This window comes from Labeo rohita, chromosome 3, assembly GCF_022985175.1.
Source record: "Labeo rohita strain BAU-BD-2019 chromosome 3, IGBB_LRoh.1.0, whole genome shotgun sequence".
Lineage (NCBI taxonomy): Eukaryota > Metazoa > Chordata > Actinopteri > Cypriniformes > Cyprinidae > Labeo > Labeo rohita.
Window position 1 is genome coordinate 14,733,812 of NC_066871.1, and position 21,236 is coordinate 14,755,047.

Consider the following 21,236-nt stretch of genomic DNA (forward strand, 5'->3'; position numbering starts at 1 on the left):
GCTTGTGTTGATTCGAGCCTCTGGGTCTCCGCAACGGAGAGAAGGTGAACCGAGAGGTGAGCGGCGAGTCCCGTGGGCTGGGGGCTGTCGCTGCACCGACACACCTCCGGTTTGAATAATTCAACAGAGATCTCCTCAAAGGTGACAGCTTTGTTGGAGGAGACCAGAAAGATTAAGAACTGATGGAGACATTTTCCGCTCTGCCCTCCCTTCATCCCCTCCTCCTCCTGGATTGTGTAGCCAGTGCGGCTCTCTCGCCTATTCAGCGCACTGCTAACAGATAAAGCGACACTTTTATAAAAGCACAAGGAGAAAGGGGGATGAAAAGGGGCTTTTGTGTCGCTCTGAGCTTCGGCATTGCCGTTCTCCTCTCTCGGTCCTGTGTGGCCGGCGGTGGGTGGCTGTGGGCACAGTGAAGAGCTCTGCCGCTGGAGCTCCTCTGATAGCACAGGGCTGCCTGCCTCGCTCTGATTGACACATGGTTAGTCACACTTCAGAGAAATACATGCTCAGCTTAATTTGCCTATGCATTCACCCTCAGCTTAAAGGGAACTTACAGTCAAAGTGTAAAGACTTCATTTGTGCTGAACGGAGCGATGGAGCAGAAGTCAGCATTTCCATAAAATTTCCTGTCAAGCAAGATTTCACCCTGTTTCTGGAATATGATGGCCAAATCCATCGATGATGTAGGAGGTGGTCTCAAAGCCTTTCTATTAAGTGTGTTGCACATTTTATTATTATACAACATTATAGCTGTGTTTTAAAATGTAGTAAAAATCTAAAGCATCCTTCTTGACTATAAAGAACCTTTTCTGCATTTGAAAGGTTCCATGGATGTTCAAGGTTCTTCAAAGAACCACTGATGCCAATAAAGAACCTTTATTTTTAAGAGTGTAGGGCACTATAGGGACGTTCACACAGAACATGCTTGCGTATTCCACTGAGATACCTTTTCATTGTTTTTCTATGTGAACGTGCTAGATAGATGTGTTTGTTCACTACACTTGCATTTTATATGGTACTCAAGTTCAAAACTTCAAAAAATGTGACTATTAGTGACTATAAACACAACTGTTACAGATACATTACATAAGTAGACGACTTTCAGTTGGACTCGGAGAGACTTTCAGACACACAGAAATGCCCGTTCTCCTTATTAATGCCAAGTTCTGTCATGAAACTTTAGATGGCGGAGGCTGATGGATTATTAAGACAAACTGATGATATTCACAGTGTTAAACTACTTGGCACAAGCTGATTGGTTCATGTTGCATACGCAGCCAAAGAGCATTCACTACAGCATTTTGCAGTGTGCTTTCAGACTTCCTCTGAAACCTTTCACCTCCCCAGCTCCACCTGTATAGATCTGTTACAGGTTATTATATATGTTACTTGTGCTGCAGCAGTATGTCTTAAATACTCACAGCAGTGTATTGACGTATGTACTGGCAGTAGCAAGTTCCTATACTTGGATCTCAAAATCATACAGTCACTACTGGAAAGAGTTCAAATATGCAAAAGATGCTGGAAAACCGAAGAATCTGCAGGACATGAAGGATTTTTTCTGAAGAACAGTCCTCAGTTTAACTGTTCAGAACAAACAAGAGTTTGAAAAGAGTATGTGAAAAGTACCCGAATGACTTTCACCGAGATTCGAACTTTACTATCCCATGATGCCACAGCAGAGGATTTGTGAATGGCAGTGAAGCAAGGTTATATGACAATAACAACATGGTTAATGTAGTATATCAAAATTTCATTCATACTATCCATATTTATACCATACACAACATACTTTTTTAACAGTCGCAAAGAAAGTTTTAAACCATATAGTACTGACTAGACCAGCTGATCGCAACTACTGTCTTTTTTAATGCATCACATTCAATGCACACTACCAAAATTTAATTCACAAATTCAGCAAATTAAAGGGATAGTTTACACCAAAATGAAAATTACCCCATGATTTACTCACCCTCAAGCAATCCTAGGTATATATGACTTTCTTCTTTCAGACAAATACAATCGGAGTTATAATAAAAACAATATCCTTGCTCCAGAGGTCGCATTAATCGGAAATTGTCCGTCATTGGCGGAATTTTTTTTTTATCAATGATGGAAAAATCTGAGGGCCGTCCGTCACTTTGACAGATTATACTGAGGGTGATCTATTGTAACTTCTAACTGTAATTCCCACCCCTGTCCAGTTGGTGGCGAGTGCGCTCCAGTGCACAGGACCCAGAACAAAAATGAAACTGTCATAAATCTTTTGCTATGCGTTTGATTACGCACAGGCGAGTACCCAGAAGCTACGATTTATCAGGCCACATTAAAAAGGACCAAAACGGTATTTATTGCTTGAATTTCCTAATGAAATGGACACAATTTGAAATCAGACACTTTGTTTCATACCAAAAGTAACACAAAGCTTAGCTTTTTGCAATTTATTGAATGGGAAGCACACTATGTACTGTTCATTTATCAACCGAAAACTATAAATAATATATTAAAATCGCTGACACACTTCGGGGTGTGGTGTCTCATCTGTTCTCTTCAGAATAAATCCATAAGCCTATATCATCCTGTTGGTTCAGAATTAAAATTAAAATCAATTAAACGGGTTATTATAATTAAAATATGAAAATTAAAATGACGGTTAATAATAGATTATGAAGGAATTTTTACGAGTCTAACACAACCTCTGCCTGGCTCTTCCAAGCTTTATAATGGCAGTGAATGGCTGTTGAGATATTGAAGCAAAATAAAGTGCATCCATCCATGATAAAAAAGTACTCCACACAGCTTCAGGAGGTTAATAAAGGCCTTCTGAAGGGAATCGATGTAAGAAAAATACCAATATTAAAACTTTATAAACTGTGATCTATATGATCTGTGATCTTTATAAACTGAATGGTGTTCCAGCAGATGATGAAGGACGTAGCAAAAACTCCAGTGAGGAATAACCAAGAACCAAGTTTTGTTTACAGCAAAAGAAAACCAGTCTCCTCTTGGCTTATATCGAAATTCTCCAACAATTTCCTTTACAAATCCTCATATTATACTTCTAATTTGTGACCAGTGTTTTGTTTTGCTCTGTCGTCTGCGCTTCTATGTTCATCACTTCGACGTTTGTTACTGTGTTCACTTACAGTTAGTGGTAGCTAGAGATTACGGTTTATAAAGTTTTAAATATGGATATTTTTCTTATACAAATGCATCACTTTGCTTCAGAAAGCCTTTAACCCCCAGAAGCCATGTGGAGTATTTTTTATGATTTATGGATGCACTTTATTGGAGTCACAATGCCCATTCACTGCCATTATAAAGAGCTTGAAAGAGCCAGGACATTTTTTGATATAACTCAGACTGTATTTGTCTGAAAGAAGAAAGTCATCTACACTTAGGATGGATTGAGGGTGAGTAAATCATGGGGTAATTTCATTTTCGGGTGAACTGTCCCTTTAATTTGCCGTGGCGCTGAACATTCATCAGCAGTGGCATTGATTCAGAAGCGAAAAAAACTTTTCACACGACCAATGAAAATAGGCTTAGAGTGAAAGCTCGGCCTTGGGATTTCTATTGGAGATCATTTAAATGAAGATCCTGATTATTTTTACCCAGCCCTATGAATAGTGCTATTTGTGCGTCACGCGGAGTTGATTCCTAAGAGTGTTCCAAATAAGTCGCTTCACATTTTGTTTAGGATGCTATCTTTCTAAGGCAGCTATCTACGTAGGCTGTAAAAAGCAAAGCAGCTCACTAGGTTTTGGAAAGGAGCTTAAAGCACATTTCCGTAGCCACAATGAATTGAGCTAGCAACGGCTCGTGCCAGTCAGAGTGTGACTGTAATCACTGCTCCAGTGACAACACTGCACCTTTCTGCTGCTTTTAATGACCTGTGTGTGTTTAATTTTGCAGGTAGAGTCTGAAAATTAAGGCCCAGCTTGCAGAGAGACTGATTGGCCTAATGGTTTTGACACGGTGAGTCATCCACATTTATTAGGCATGGTTTTAATGATCCTCCACAGGGCACGATATCTTTGCACAATAATATTCCTACCAACACGAGAGGCTCACTTACCAGCCCGCTAATTCAACTAAACATAACAGGGCAAGGTACACTTTATTCAAGCTCTGCGATAAGCGAAGACATGGAGCGTCCATGTTAAATCATGTTTCCGGAGGATGGGGTAATAAATGTGCAACGTGGCCTATCCAAGACAACTGGGACGGGACTGAAAGACTTCAAATTGTACAAGAGGCAATCTTCTTCCACTTGTGGCGTCGCATGCCCCCTCCTCTCTCCCGCTCGCCCGCACGCACGGATGCCGTTAGCTGCTTATTACTGTTGTCTCAGCAGGGCCCAATAACCATTCTTGTTTGTTTAAGTTCGCTACTTCTGCTTTGGTCTTTTCCATTAAATGGAGCTTTTTCAAAAGACAGCACACTTCAGAGGACGGGTAGAGGAGTTGTGCAGCAGCTGATACAGGCAGCCACTTCCTGAAGAACCGCAGGGGCTCTTGAATGCCTCTCAGGGGCTGAATAGCCTAAGCAATCCTGAGGGGTTCAGGTTTACATCACTCCAGGACAATATCTCTTCTTTTCCTTCCAGAAGTGTCATGCCAATTCAAACTGAGTGCCCCCTCAGAAATGGATTAGCAATGCAATTTCCAAGAAAAAAATCAAAATCATATTGTATCATATTTATTTGTATCTTTAATAATTAAGCAAATATTATCAATCATTCATTACTAAAAATATTAAAATGCATTAAAATCAGGATGATATATACATATATATATATATATATATATATATATATATATATATATATATATATATGCTTTCTATTAATTATAGAATTCTGGAAAAATGTAATTTTTCCAGAATTCTATAATTAATAGAAAGCAACATTATAAATGTCTTATTTATTGAATAAATGAATTTGTTCATGCAAAATAAAATAAAATAAAATAAAATAAAATCCAGGATTCTATGATTAATAAAAAGTTCAAAAGAACAGCATTTATTATACTGCAACATTATTAATGTCTTTACTGTCACTAGTAATCACATTAATATTTATTGAATAAAAGTATTCATTTGTTCATGTAAATAATAAAATAAAATAAAATAAAATAAAAAAAAATATATATAATAAAATCTTCCTGGCCCCAAACTTTTGAACAGTGCATATGAACAATATATTTACTTTTATGCATAAGGACAAAAAGTAGTCATACAGGTTTGGAAAGACATTGCCATTTACATGCCAGAATTATCCATTTTAAGTGACAGTTTACCCTAAAAATATAAAATCATTTTAATAAGAAAGTCATCATTCACTCACCTTCATGTCGCTTCAAAACTTTTCTGTTCAGTACACAAAAAAATGACATTCTGAAGTTTCATTTTGATGTTTCTACTGTATTTGAATTAACAATGGAAGTCATACATGTTTGACATGAAGGTCAGTAAATGGTGTCATAATTTTCCTTTTTTTTACTGACTTTTCCTTTCAAAGGGGAGATCTAACGCTATTTCATGGATTTTGACATATTTACGCTGTTAATGAGTTGGACATATGACAGAGTATTTACACTCCTTCAGGATTCGTATAAGTTTCAGAAAGTTTTTTTCGAGCATGGCTCTGTGTGATGTCATAAAGAGCAGAATTCCTTGTATGGGCAGTTCTCAGAGAACAGCGACAACAACAGATCACAAAATAGTTCATGAAATTAACAAGATCACCAAAGAAGTGTGTTTTTGGTTGTGAGAGAATGACAACCTTGTTCAGCTTGCCAAAGAACCCAGTGTTAAGGGAACAGTGGATGCAGTTTGTTTCTCCGGGGCAGCAACGGCTATTTGTTCTCTGCATTTCGGTGACAAATGTTTTATAAACAAATTACATCAAATTTAAGTCAATAAAGTTTTTGTCCCTGTTTTAATTAAGTCAAAGACTCTTTAGCTCCCTCCAAGGGACACCTCCAGTACCTCGACTGATTTTGGAGAGAAGCGGTACAGCTATAAATGTCTTTTAGAAATCTGATACAACTAAAGACTCGTCTGAGTCATGAAGGATGTAAAACTACTCTATAGGTACTCAAGATTTAGATGAGATTGGCAGAAACTGTGTTTTATGTCCCCTTTAAAATTCCCAAAACAAAGACAGCAGTTATACATGAAAAATAACCTCAAAGTCACCAGTTTGTTGGGTCGCAAACTGCTAACTCACCCTAGCAAGGCCAAAGTGCTTTGACAGAGAAATGACAGTATTCATCTAAAGTGGGCTGCGCTCCCTATTTGTAATTCAATGAGACCATCTTGTCTTTTGGTTGCCAAAGACTGAGCTCATGAATATTTGGGCTTACTGCGCAACACACGACAGCAGAACCATGAAAGTGAACACATTTTGTGTGGGGGCTAATCCTAAAAGGCCGTATGTTCGGCCGATAAACATTTGCCGGATAGCATCGGAGCCTGATCCGAGGGATGGGGAGCACACGTATGGGAGGGACTCGAAGCCAGCTGGTATGTACGCACGAGCCAGTGCTGACGCCGTGATTGCTGTAAAAGCACTTTTTTCGACACACATCGAATGGCCTTCATCTCATGGCTATTCTTCAGAGCCAACATGCTTGATTTAGTTTTCCATGAAAAGGAGGAAGCTGCCTGCGCAAGCCAGCCAAAGGTTGCTGCCAGCCCATTCTCCACAGAGAGGTCTCCTCAGGCGCGGGCCAACATCGAGTTTAATGGACTTATTTGGCTTGTTAACACTCTAGCAGCGCTGCCCGCGTTCACGCAGAGGTGAAGTCGACACATACGCATCAATATTCACTTCTATCCCTCCCTGATCCCTTTGCTTTCCCACTCTCCCTAATAAAATACGTATCATACGAGAGCTCGGGAATAACGCCGGACATCTACATGAAATGTGGCAAAAACTGTTCCACATCAGTGGATGCAAGCGAGTAAACAACCAGGGCTTAAGGGAGATAACGGCACTTAATAACACAGGGAAGGAACACAGCTTTTTCAGCAGGCTTCCTAATCACAATACACCAGGAGATCGCAGAAACACAAGACAGATAGCTCATAAAAACAGGGACACAGCCATAACTATTGTTCGGCGGTAAGCTTATGAAACCCCGCAGGTGGACATGCTGCAGATATTGAAGACACTTACTCATTGCCAAAGCCACAATAATTCTTTCGGTGACTTGTGCGGACAGGGTGCTACTTTGAAGAGCTATAGCGATGCTATTGAGCTCTAAGTACATTAAGAGAAACCCCCTAGAGGCCAACGCAATCAATGTTTGCTCAAGGAGTGTGAAAGTCTGTGTTTGACACTGCCAAGGACCTTGGGACTGCTAGACCTATATTGTTGTTAGTGTCAGATAAAGCTGAGTGTTTAGATGTAACAATTGTGTGGGCATGCATGCACACTTGCATATGAGTGTTTCTTCAAGCGCGGGCATTTGTACAGTATATCCCAACGGTTGAAACTAGAAACATAACTTTCTTTTTCTTTTATATGAAGGTCACATAAAAACTTTTCACTAGTGCCTTTTGTGTAGATTTTATTGTTCTATTTTCTTCCCAGACCTAGTTGTAAAGTTTTGATGAAGCAGAGGTAGCAACAAATTTTTCTTCCTTATTTTGTCGTACATCCAAGTAAAACAAATTATCAAAAAGAAAAAAACTCTGTTTTGGGACTTTGTTCTATCCTTCAGCTGTTGATTGGGTGGGGGCAGATCATCTGCAAACAAAATAAAAAATGCACTGTGTAAACAGTGTTGGGTATGTTACTGAGTTAGTAACTGAGTTACATCATTATAAAAGTAACTAATTACCAGGGAAAGTATCTACTGTGTTACTTGTTTTAAAAAAATGTTCAAATATGTCAAATAACTTTGACGCCTCCAATATTAAACATGTTAAATTAATAAAACATTGTACACTAGTCTACACAGTTTAATGTTACTGTGGGACAATGTGAGAAACACCATCCATGGGAATAAATAGCACGTTATTGTGTGAAAAACATCCCACAGCAACACTGTTAACCCTCTGGGGTCAAAGACCGCACTGGTGCGTTTTGTCTTGTTTTTCCTCGATGACCGCAAAAAGAAATAAAAATACTCCATCACTTTGAAATTGCAAAGGGTCAAGTTTTAATTGTGTATACTCGTAATAACAAGAAAACAATGTGCTTTTGTAAAATAAAATAAACAGGGTGCGCTCTCTGCCGTCTCGACACGAACATAAAGACACGTACATAAACAACCTGAATCTCTGCGAATACGTGTCTCACAGACATGTATAGAAAGCTTGAAATGTCTACTTTTAAATGAAGTAAGTCACGTTGAAAACAAATATTCTCTGATAAAGTAATCCGTATGATACCAACGCGAGCTCCAATTTTTCCCGTCTAAACTCATCTCTAATGTAATCACATCCACAAGTAGCTGTTTTTCAAATTTAAAACATCCAGGTGAGACGCACGGACATGTAGGTAAACACCCACATCACCTCCATAAACAAACGTGAACATTCATCAAGTTCATCTCAGCTACTTTTCGTTTCTGGAAGAAGACGCGCTGAGAGGAATAAGCCAGAATTTACCTTAAAAGAAGAACGCAATGCAAAATTATAGTAACGCCACATTTTATTGTCAGTAATGGTAACAGCGTTGTAACAGGGGAAACTGTCATTTGTTTGATTACTTGTAACTGAAAAAAGTAATGGCGTTAGTAATGGCATTTATTTATAACACCGTTATTCCCATCACTGTGTGTAAACAAGTTCAGACCGCTCATTTGAGCGCGATATGGTCAACAGATGCCAATGAACAATAACCGTTTTAAATTGACTAACTGTAATACTGTACAAGATTTCTATTGAAAATGAAAACTTAAATCTAGGCTATGCGCTGCTAGTTTCACAGCAAAACACAAAACTGTGACATTTCATTCACTGATGCGCTTCACTCGGCAGCTCTAAGAAGGAGATCTCTCATGAGGACCAGACGGAAAATGAAAAAAATGATATTCCTTTTCTCAGTAATAATAATGTGACAAACCAATACTTATTTCCTGGCTGATAATCAATGAACGGGCAACATTAAAATTATATACTACCTATGTCTAAATAAATAAAAAATAAAGCACTAAAACAGGTGAATTTAAGCATCACAACAATGTACAAAATAAAAAATGAATTCACTTTTGCTAAAGATTACAAACTATACAAAGAGTATGAAAAATAGTGATTAATGCATTCAAAGTCTTTGCCTTTATGACAGTCTCCTTTGTGAGTGACAAAGTGACAATACTAGTGGCAGAGCAAATAGGCCACACACACAAAGACGGATTGCCAGCAACACATTCTCAGAAGCCCTGTTATCACCTAAATCAACACTCATTGAAAAGTGTTTGCACAAACAGATTTTTCAGGCCTGCTTTCTCTTGGCACCCTGTCCCTCTCGTCAATATAATACAGTCTCTTACTTTATTCCGCACTCCCCTTTTCACAGTAACCAATATGAAATCCATCCTAGCCCTGGCACTTTCATCTCAAGCTAATATGAGCCACTCAGTATCTCTGGCAGGTCTGTGTGAATATGTGTGCGTGTTTATGTACTGTACACAGCAGGCACGTTTCCAAAAGAGACTGTTTCGGGTCAGCGGAGGGCCCATAAAACTGTATCACGCTCCTTAGTGAATGTCTTAACAGTCAGATAACAGCACATATAAAATATATAATCCCTCCTTCTTGTTGAAAACCCAGTTACGGGTCACCGGTCTTTAATCAGTTATGTGTTGCCTTTGAGACTAATGCGTGATTGATTTGAGCAAGTTGTTAAAGTAAACCCAAAACGCATTCTCATAAATCTGACGCACACCCGTATGAATGTCGGATTCACCATGCAACCTCGCTTTCTTCAGCTCGGCCTACAGGAGTGGGGGGCGGCCGCGTTATCTCTGGTCGCCTCTGAGATGGGGAGGAGACATGGGGAGCTATTTTTGCAAGCTTAACCAATGCTGTTAGAGGATCTATCAAGAGTAATTTGCCTCACAAAGGTCATCGCAGCCAGGGGCAGAGGCAGCATCACAGGCAGGAGCCTGGAACAGCAGTGACTCACTATGGTCCACATTCTCCTGCCGGCTTCACAGGACGCCATGTACCCACCACATCAAATTAACACACTGTCACGGAGGGATAAACTAGCATCAATATTGTATTGATTTTGCATGGCATTAGATATTAATACATTGGTTTGCTAAATGTTGTATGGTTTCAGAACTATACAAACTGCAAAAATTGTGCTCTTCTTCAGTTTGTCACAGTGCATGGTGGGTACTTTTAGCAATGTCTTACACTCCAAAAACAGTGAGAAACGTAGGACTAGGAAGAGGCCAAGAACTTGCCATTGTATACACATACTAGAAAATACTCTGAAATAGGCAATGGCTCTTATTCACAAACAAATCATTACTCATCAATAACTTTCATACTGAGATTTATTCTAAGCTTACCAAAAAAAAAAAAGCAAATAAAACCACATGCATGTCAAAATCTTGTTTTAGAATAATTAAGGTTAATTTTTCATGTTTTTGAAAGATGCATTCACAAATGCTGAATTTATTTTATCAAAACGATAGTAAAAAACATATTTTGTGAAATATTATTCAAATTTTTGTTTTCTAGTTTAATATCTGTGAAATTTGAATTATTTCTTTGATTTACGCTAAATTTAAAGTTTTAAGTTATTTTTCACCAGCTATTACTTCAGTCTTCAGTGTCACATGACCCTTCAAAAATCTATCTAATATACTGATTTGGTGCTCAATTATTATAAAGACTTTTAATATTATATAATAATATAATATTATATAATAATAATAATATTATTATTAATGTTAAAAACTTTTTGAATATATATTTCTATATTATATACTAAATTACATACTATGAGAGTGAAACAACATATTTCAAAATATTTTTGTCTGCCAATAATCATTGCATTATTATATTATTATATAATTATTAAAATGAAATACTATGCCTAAATAAATAAAAATATAATATATTATTTATTTATTTATTTGCTTCCTGCAGTATTTACTGTTTAATGTTTTAATTGAATTCAATATTTTTCTGGAAACCATGATTCTTTTTTCCCCAAAGTTTTCTGATTAATAAAAAGCTACAAAGAAAAATATTTATTTATTTAAAATGGAAATCTTTAGATTTTTCTTTACTGTTTAATTTTTTTTTTTTTTTCTGTAACTTTTACACTTTTACCAATTCATTGTATCTTTGCTGAATATATATATATATATATATATATATATATATACACGTACATATATATAAATACATATACACATACAGTGGCATGTCAAGGTTTGGGAACCCCTTGCTTGCAGAATCTGTGAAAATGTCAATAATGCATGTTATTTTTTTATTTAGTACTGTCCTGAGTGAGATATTTTACATGAAAGATGTTTACATATAGTCCACAAGACGAAAAAAATAATTGTAAAAATAACCCTTTCAAAAATTTGTGAACCCTTGGTTCTTAATACTGTGTGTGGTTACCTGGATGATCTATGACTGATTACTGTTGACTGAGCACTGTTCTTCAGCGAAATCCTCCAGCTCCTGCAGATTCTTCTGTTTTCCAGCATCTTTTGCATATTTTCACCCTTTCCAGCAGTGACTGTATGATTTGAGATCCATCTTTTCACACTGAGGACAACTGAGGGACTCATATGCAACTAAAAAGGTTCAAACATTCACTGAAGCTCCAGAAGGAAACATGATGTTTGGGGGTGAAAACTTTTTGAATTTGAAGATCAAGGTAAATTGTACTTAATTTGTCTTCCGGGAAACATGCAAGTATCTTCTGTTGCTTCCGAAGGGCAGTACTAAATGAAAAAAAAAAAAAAATTCAACAAAATAAGAAAAATTTGGACATCTTCATCCTGTTCCAAAGTTTTCACCCCCTAGCTCTTAATGCATCATGTTTCATTATGGCGCATCAGTGAATATTTGCACCTTTTTTAATAGTTGAGTTACTCAAATGTCCTCAGTGTGAAATGATGGATCTCAAAATCATAGTCATTGCTGGAAAGGGAATCTGCAGGAGCTGGAGGATTTTTCTGAAGAACAGTGCTCAGTTTAACTGTTCAGAACAAACAAGGGACTCATGAACAACTATCACAATTATAAAAAAACAGTCGTAGATCATCCAGGTAACCACACACAGTATTAAGAAACATTCTTTTCCAGATTTATTAACATAGCATAATGTTATGAATGCTTGTGAATTTGACAGAAATTTTTCAGTGTGAAGTTCTATGAATAATCCACACAATTACTAGTGAATGAGACTCCATTCATTCTGCAATATACAATTCTGAACAGTCAGATATTTCTTACCATTTGCCGTTGTCCATAGTACTTTCATTAACACTGCCTTATTTATAGGCCATTTGTTTTGTGTAATGTAATGAGCTAAAGTACAAGTTAAGTTTTATTTAAACTCTAATCAATATTTAATGTCCACATATTGATTTATTTGGTGGTTAGCCGAGTTATAAGTAGGATAGCGTAGAATCAGTCGGTCATTATTGCAAAAAATAATCCCCAACTCAGGATGGAATACATTATCACTTACATACTTCACCAGAAAGAATTGTCTGCTTACTTGTCGTCATTTAAAATCAGGAAGTGTCTTCACATTCCCCCATAAGTCTTTACACAAAGACGTGTAGGAGCTCATGTCAGCGGCACTAAATGAAAATGGTGAAAGCATATCTGACTGTTATACTGACTGGGTTTTAACACAAAGAAACATTCATTATTAATTTCTTCTGCTCATTCAAATTGCCACCAAAAAAAAAATTCTGCTAGCGTATAGATAAAAAGTGTATTTCAACAATGTACTGCAAAGTGCTGACAAGTTTCTTCCATTACCACTGCCATAATAAATGAAGTCCACTGTATTAGCCCAACCTTTTGTCCCCAGTCTAACAGCCCTCACTCACACCTTTAAAAGGCAAAAACACAGGCCCGCATGCCTGCAAAGTGTCCCGAGTGCCAGTGTAAGTAGTTATGAGGTAGTATGTTCACATCCCAATGAGCCAATCTGACTCCACAATGCGTGCGCATCTCTCCATGCATGTTTGACACATGTTTGAGGAGCCGTGTGATGGCCGGGCAGCATTTCGTGTTTGTGTTTCTCCAAAGCTTTGGTGAACGAAGAGAGGAGGAGGACGGAAAGCAGGGTTGAGGATGGGGGAAGGTATGGAGATAGAGCAGTGGGCCTATCTCGCAGGCGGGAGCGGCTGGTTTCCAAGGAGATGTGTGTGCGTGATGAGAGTGTATGAGACAGGCTTTGCTTGGGTGCACACTTGGAAGGAAGAGTCCCTCTTCATCACTCCCTGCTTTGCCTCTCTCTCCCCCTCCTTACCTCAGTTCCCAGGTCATCATTTATCCTGAGCACGGCCAAACCGTTCCCCTGAGATCCACCTGCACTTGAGGACGTACTGCATTAATCTTACACCTCCATTCAGCATATGAACCCGTGTTAAATTCCAACGGAGCGTTCGCGTATTATTACGTACATAACCACTAATGCGTCTCCCTGTGATGACACGCGATGCAACGCGCCGTATATTTAACCCTCATGTTCTGTTTGGGAGGCCTGAAGGCCAATTTCATAGCTTGACAATTATGCTTAATATTAAAGTATCAGGCGGATACTTCTGGACTTTTCCTAATCTTTTGAGAATTGATTATAAACACATTTTTGACTTACGCTTCAAAAATACTCCTCTGAAAAATGTTACATCATTTCTGTTTGGGTCTCACAGACTCAAGATATAAAACACGATTAAATGTAATGGATTTTCACATGCTCAGTTCTCTAACACTTACAAATAAACTTCTGCCAGTTGTTTATTTGGTTTGTTTTGATATATGTATTTCTTTATTAGAATTTGTGGAATTAATAATAGTCACAGTGCATGTCTACTTTAGGATAACACAGATGGTTAAATCTTCAAAATGATCTGCTGACTGGGTTTTTGATTAGATCAGAGGAGCATATTAAAATAATTCAAAAAGTTTAATTTTGAAATTCTTATTTTTAGACATACACCACTAATATGGTTTTTGAAAAGACGTCTCTTATGCTGACCAACGCTGCACTCAAAATATAATAAAAACAGTAATACTGAGAAATATTATTACAATTTAAAACAACTCTTTTCTGTTTTAATGTATTTTAAAATGTCAATTTTATTTTATGATAAAACATAGTTAAAGCTTGCAAATGATCTGCTGATTGGATTTTGATTACATTAGGAGCACATAAAAATAATTTACAAAGTTTAATTTTGAAATTATTATTTTTAGACATACACTATTAGTAAGATGAAAAGATGTCTCTTATGCTGACCAATGCTGCACTTATTTAATAAAAAACACCCTAAAACAGTAATATTGAGAAAAATTACAATTTAAAACAACTCTTTTCTATTTTAATGTATTTTAAAATATCAGTTTTATTTTATGATAAGTTAACGCTTCAAAATGACCTGCTGATTGGGTTTTTGATTAAACTGGGGCATATTAAAATAATTCAGATATAAAATAATTTTAAGTACACTACAAATATATCTACATAATTATGTACTTAATAAAAATACCCTGCAATTGTACTTTTGGTGTAGTAAACTAGTAAATTTTGACTCCGCTAAATTTTGCGCTTAATGCACTTTAATTGTGCAAAAGTAGTGGTGAAGTCCAACTAAAGATATACTTAAGTATATCTAATTTTGATAAAGTGGAAGTATACTTAAGGTACACTTTACATATCTTGCATTTATTCAAAGATCATACAATCCTCATCAATAGTTACATTAAAACACATTTAGTCAATAATAAGAAATGTGCACTGTGCACAAGTAGTACTCTCGAAATAAAGTTTAACTATAATCTTTATATCAGTAAGTCTCAAGCAATATGTCAGTAAATATATTAACAGATTTGAACTAGTATGAAATAAATGTATTTTTAAATATATTAATTTTTTACTACATATTTAAAAATAGTAATATTGAGAAATATTACAATTTAAAACAACTCTTTTCTATTTTCATATATTTTAAGATAATTTAATTTTGTCCTGTGGAGACCTTCAGAAATCATTAATCAGCTGCTCAAGAAACACTTTTTAATAGTTAATTGTGACCCTGGGCCACAAAACTAGTCATATGTCACACTGGTATGTTTGTAGCAATAGCCAAAAATCCATTGTATGGTTCAAAATGATCAATTTTTTAAATGCCAAAAATCATTAGGATATTAAGTAAAGATCGTGTTCCATGAAGATGTTTTGTAAATTTCCTACCGTAAATATATCAAATTTTGATTAGTAATATGCATTGCTAAGAATTTCATTTGGACAACTTTAAAGGTTTTTCTCTTTATTTAGATTTTTTTTTACACCCTCAGATTCCAGATTTTTTAAATAGTTGTATCTCAACCATATATTGTTCTATCCTAACAGCACACATCAATGGAAAGCTTATTTATTCAGCTTTCAGATTGACCCTCATGAAAAAAATTGACCCTCATGTTTTGTGGTCCAGGGTCACAACGGTTGCTTTGTTTAATATTTTTGCAAAAACCATAATATTTTATATTTTTTATCAATAAAAGTTAGATCAATAAAAAGTTCAAAAGAACATTTATTTGAAATAGAATAATCTTTTTTGTAACATTTTAAATGTCTTTACCATCACGATCGATGTCTTTCTGTAAAAGTAAAAGTAAAAAACAATCTTACTGACCCTTAAACTTCTGAACAGTAGTGTATATCAAGGGGGTCTTTGTAACCCCATACATATAAAACAAGAAAGTATAATATCGAAAAAAAGAACAGGGCTAATAAACTCATGCCTTTTGGTAGCTGTGTGTTTCAATGAAAAACTGGAGCAGTGAATCACATTCTCACTGATTCATATCATTCACATGAATTCTAATGGACTGATATGATGTTTGCTTTAAACATATGACTGTACCATCAGCCTTTGGCTTTTAAACTGTAATTATGCAGTAAGAAACATGATCTTAAGCGATTCTTATGGCCCATCAAATCCAAGACGCACCTCACTTCACAGCTTTTCCGGGAAGTCTCGATCAGTGCTGCCGTTTAGGCCTCCTGCGGAGACACAGCCATTTACATATTGGCACACAGAGCTGTACTTGATGAACTCCCCTCAGAGCATTTAACACACCTGGCTGCTGGACATATAAGGAGTCTGCAGACGAAAGTAGTGCGACCTGACAGACTACTGAAGGCACAAACACACCCTTACACTCCCTCCCTAACACTCATGGCTTTTCGACAATATGCACCTGTACACAGGGCCATCCCAAGTTGGCACGGGGCCCATGGGCCCCTCCTCGGTCTGTTTGCCATGGGGCCGCTTCAAGCGCGAGGCCTGGTCTGGCCCTGCCTGTACACCTGTACAGTTTTTTTCCTTAGTGCAAACATCTGAGATGCTTTCCTCTAAAATTTCAAGCATCCAAAAATGAATGCTATGTTATAATTTATTCAAATGCATGTCATTCTAAACCGGTATGACTTTCTTTGCAAAACATAAAATGAAGTTCCAAACATAGGTTTGGGAGGAGCCCAGTCATTCAGACCTGTCAATTATCATTACGAGCCTATAAAAGCAGCAGACATTAGGCCAATTCTTCCGGCATCCCTCCACCTCCCCATCTCCTCCTCTATTTTTGTTGTTCTCCCTCTATTTAGTATTGCAATGGGGGTGTTAAACTTGGAGCTCAAGCCAAGCCTCGGGTTCAACCTCCGTCAAGGATAGCAAGCCAAGTTCATTTACCATTAACCATCAGGACTGGATGGGCAGGCAAAATCTTAAAAAGAATATATTTAGAGAAATGTCTCAGTGTCTTTTTTTAATCCAGTCATTGAAAGTCAATGGGGTCCAAAAAAGACAGATAGATACTTTCATTGCATTGACAAAAACAAAATCATGCTCCGAAGCAGCTTTGTGTGTGTGTGTTCAGCTAAAGAACGACATGAGGATGAATGAGGGTAAATGATGACAGAATTTTCATTTTTTGGTCAACTATCACTTCAAACACAAGACCGATAATCTCAAAGAGGCCAAGTCGCTCAAGAACAATAAGTCAACGTGTATAATGGAAAATATGTTTAAAGTCAATCTGAATTGGGTTTTCGCCACTCTTTTTATCTTCGTAATTCAACACATTTCTGATCAAGAAAGACTATTTGATGAGGGGAAAAACTTGATTTTATCAATTGAGAATTAATTGGATTGTGATAAGTAGGCATTTCACACCATGAACGGAGGCAGACCAAAAAAGAGCTTGCTAAAATGTGTCGAAATACCTTTTTGGCTATTGGTTAACCTTATCAAATACACTGCATGGCCTAGGTGATGTCATCACAACAGGAAAGTTATTATATTATAATTCAAGATTACAAAGGCCAACATTTTTTTCTATGAAATAAGACCCAAATTGTGCATTAAGAAAACAAAAAGGGTCACTGCTGGTTCTGTGATGATTTTCAATAACATGCAAAGCAAAGCTGTCATGCATGAAGAAAAACATGCATAAGGTAGTGATAGGCTGTAGAATAGCACAGTCCTGAAGGTTATATTCAGAGAAGCTGGTCATGTAGTCTTGTCCAGCAGAAAGCTTCATTATTACCTTCCTCAAAGATTTATGTACAGACAAGCCTACACCATGACTCAGAGTGATAGGTTTCTACTTAGACGGATCAATCGCTCATTGATATTACGCGAATAAATCATGAGAATCTTTTTGAGATTTAAAGTGGATCAAATATGGCTGTGGGTATCTGTGCACTGGGTGACAGTGACATACACTTCAATTAAATTAATACTGAAAAGTCAATCACTGGATTTGTGTAATCTGCCATGGCCACATCTATTGGATTGCGCCCATCCCTTTCAATTAAAGATGAGGATCTCCCATCACACTGCAGTCATGTCACCTCTCTGCGTTCCCTGGGGCAGGAGATTAATCAAAGTTTGAAAAGACATTATGAAGTACATTATTTCGCTCCCAGTCAAGCAGTGTCAGGGCTGCCAAAACCTAAACTGCATGGAATTAGAATGAATCCATCCAGAGGACAAAGGCAAGGAAAAAGAGGGAAGATAAGAAGGGAAACGATCTGATGTTTTGGGGATATATAATGTACATTTGAATAACAGGGTATGTTTCAACTCCATAGGGTGTTTTGTTGCGCTCACTGTACTTATGTAAGGCTGGAGGCTTCTAGTTTGAACTGACTTTGATTTCCCCTCAAAAAGCCTTTTAAAGACGCTTTGCATGTGAGGGGGGCAACAGTCTGTTCAGAGCACCTTGATTGACATATCGGTTGGGCCGATTACAGCTTTATGAGTGAATACGATGCACCCCCCGCCAATTCTCATTTTTAAGGCTTCTACATTCTTTCCTTTATGCAAAGGACAGATCAGCCAAGTATTCTGTTCCGTGTCAACACTGAGACATTCATGCTTCGTAGAATAGAGTGCTTTTATTGAACTGCAATATAAGGTAATCAATATGATTGCCCATCTTATTTTGAATTGACAAGTGAGTAATTAGACAATTTAGCCCTGATTTATTGGTTATATGACAGCTGCAATCATCACGCTGCATATTTAAAAGACTCGATTTGTTGAAAGAGCTTCAAAAAACCCTCAATTCACCTGGACAGTTAGGAATTATCTAAATATTGTAGTATAAAAATGCATTCTTCTAGACAGTGCTTCCAAAAGGTCACATTAAATAATCCTAGTGTATACTAGAAAAGCTTGTCTACTAGATAGATAGATAGATAGATAGACAGATAGATAAATAGGAGAGCAGATAAGTTGGACTTTCAGAAGCACACGAAATCTCTTACTTACCTTCTAGACAGCAGGTTCTCCACAGTCCGGAATGGGTCATGACTTCCTCGTTCTTCCTGCTCGTCTCGTTCTCGTTATTACTTTTGACCCGGCACACTCCTCGTGAGTACAGCCAGTAGTCCGTTCCCACAGCGATAGTCATCAGGCTGAACGCCGCGAACGCGCCCACTGTGGTGATGAGCATTTGGACTCCTCTGTCACACATCAACATTTTGCCTCATTTCAGGATGGGGGGTCAAAACAGGGTTCTTAGCGTGTCTCGTAAAGCCTCCTAGCCTGCCTGGTGTGCGGACTCCATGCTCCAATCGACTTCAGAAGCCCATACCATTATTACGTGCTGATTTCTGGGGTGTCGAGACTGTTGCAGTCGCTGTTGCTGCTTCTCAAGTTCAGTAAGAAAGCTCACAGTGTTTCCATCGCTTACGCGGAGAGCTATTTGTTTCTCATTCTGGCTTGTGAAAAAACTGTTATCGAGGAACAGTCTCTCATCAGCACCACAGCATTTTGCAATTGAGGCACGAGGCTAAACGAATGACACGATGTTTCGCCTGTGACTTCACAAGAACATCTTTGTTTCCCGAGAACGGCAATAAATCAGTGTTTATGCACGGAGAGTAAGTATGAAAAATACTGTCCTTTGTTAATCCAGCGGCAAACACCGTCGTTCAACGGATGCATCCGGTATTTTTCTCTAAAACACGAGAGAAGAGTAAAATATCCCACTTCATGATCAGCTTGTGTCTGTCCAAAATTCCCCTTCAAATCTGGCGAATATCTAAAGAAAATTTCACTTGATTATATGTGGAGCAGCATGTTATGAAGGCACCTATCAAGAAGTGATGGTTTAAATGAACATAATCCCAGCACTTGTAATTGCTGTCAACGGTGATGCTGGTCCCCGCAAATGTGTCTTACAGCAATGACAGCTCCCACGTTCCTCCCGAATCCGCTCGTTTGAAACACCGCCCACAGAGGGAGCGGAGCGGAGCGGAGGGAGCGCGCTGGCTGCTGTCCGCGCTGCTGAATGGACGAAGCCTCTCGTCTAATCTCTGAGTTTCTCCCCGCACAGCGCCCCTGGCTCAACCAATGTGCTACTTAAGGCCTTCATATGCAAAGATATGGGCAAGAAGCGATGCATGAAAAATCGGACCCTGGAGAACAGGAATGTCCTTAAAGAGCCACAGACATTTTCGATCATTTCCTCCATGGAGAGTTTTTAAAGATCGCTAAAATTATAGGGATATGTTGATGACGGTACAGTCAAAAGTTGCACGATTTGCATTGATCTAGTTTTTGAATTGGGTCGGGAACCACAAAATGTTATTTTTCAGAATCGGTAGTTCTAAGGAAAACACTGAATCTACAGCGCGAAATGTATAATGATGAGCGCACGTCGGTTCTTTTTAGTGAATAACTAAACGTGCTTGACCAACACTGTCCAGTTCTCAGAGAAATTACTCTTATGCGCTGATTCTTTTTAGTGAATCGAATCGAAAAGGCTGAATCTAATTAGTGGCTGACTCACTTACTGAGCCCTGTCAAAACCAAAATCTACTGCCGTATTATGCTGGGAGAGTTAGGTTACGTTTAACACAACAAAGATAAACTAAAAAAAATCCTTTGCGTTTTTGAGAAGTTTTGCAAACAGGCGATACTCTGTTAAAATGATCCAGTTCACACGGATTCGCGAAAAGGACTAAAAACGCTGTACTATGCATGCTAGACCAGTAGCTGGCGATGTCATTGTTTAAAGAAAAAACTACGTGCCTGTGCACATGCAGAATTAAGCCTGTGTGCGAGACTTCCGGTTCATTAGTTTCTATAGGGAAATAAGGAGAAGAATAACACCATGCACTAAACTGTAAAACCAACACATTCTCACTCCCAACTCCTCACATATTGACGATTGGTTTAGGACCCCTTAGATGTCACTTTTTGACACACAGTTTGATGTGCAGGGTACTCCATTGCTTTTAGTTGTTTGCATTATGCGTTGCATTTATTGGTTTGCATACATACATTTGTAAAAAATATGAATCATTTTGTATACATTTATATTTTTATAGATATTCTGGAGCACTTAACCTAACTTACCCATGAAAACATAAAAACACAACAGGCAAAAGCACAGTGAAAGGTATTTATTTCAAAAACTGTCCATAAAAAAGCAGTATAAAAGTATTACAAACAAGTTGCGTTGCATTCCAAGCCCTCCGAAGCCATACT

General features: G+C 37.7%; 1 protein-coding gene across 1 annotated transcript in view; it reads right to left on the bottom strand.

Moving 5' to 3' along the window:
• The window catches only part of cacng3b (calcium channel, voltage-dependent, gamma subunit 3b), a 40,564-nt gene extending 20,505 nt beyond the window's left edge, over positions 1 to 20,059 (bottom strand). Inside the window, exon 1 of the mRNA XM_051105864.1 lies at positions 19,011 to 20,059. Coding sequence (XP_050961821.1) covers positions 19,011 to 19,221 — 211 coding nt within the window. The 5' untranslated portion in view covers positions 19,222 to 20,059. The remainder of the gene's footprint in view (positions 1 to 19,010) is intronic.
• Between the last annotated feature and the right edge of the window lie 1,177 nt (positions 20,060 to 21,236).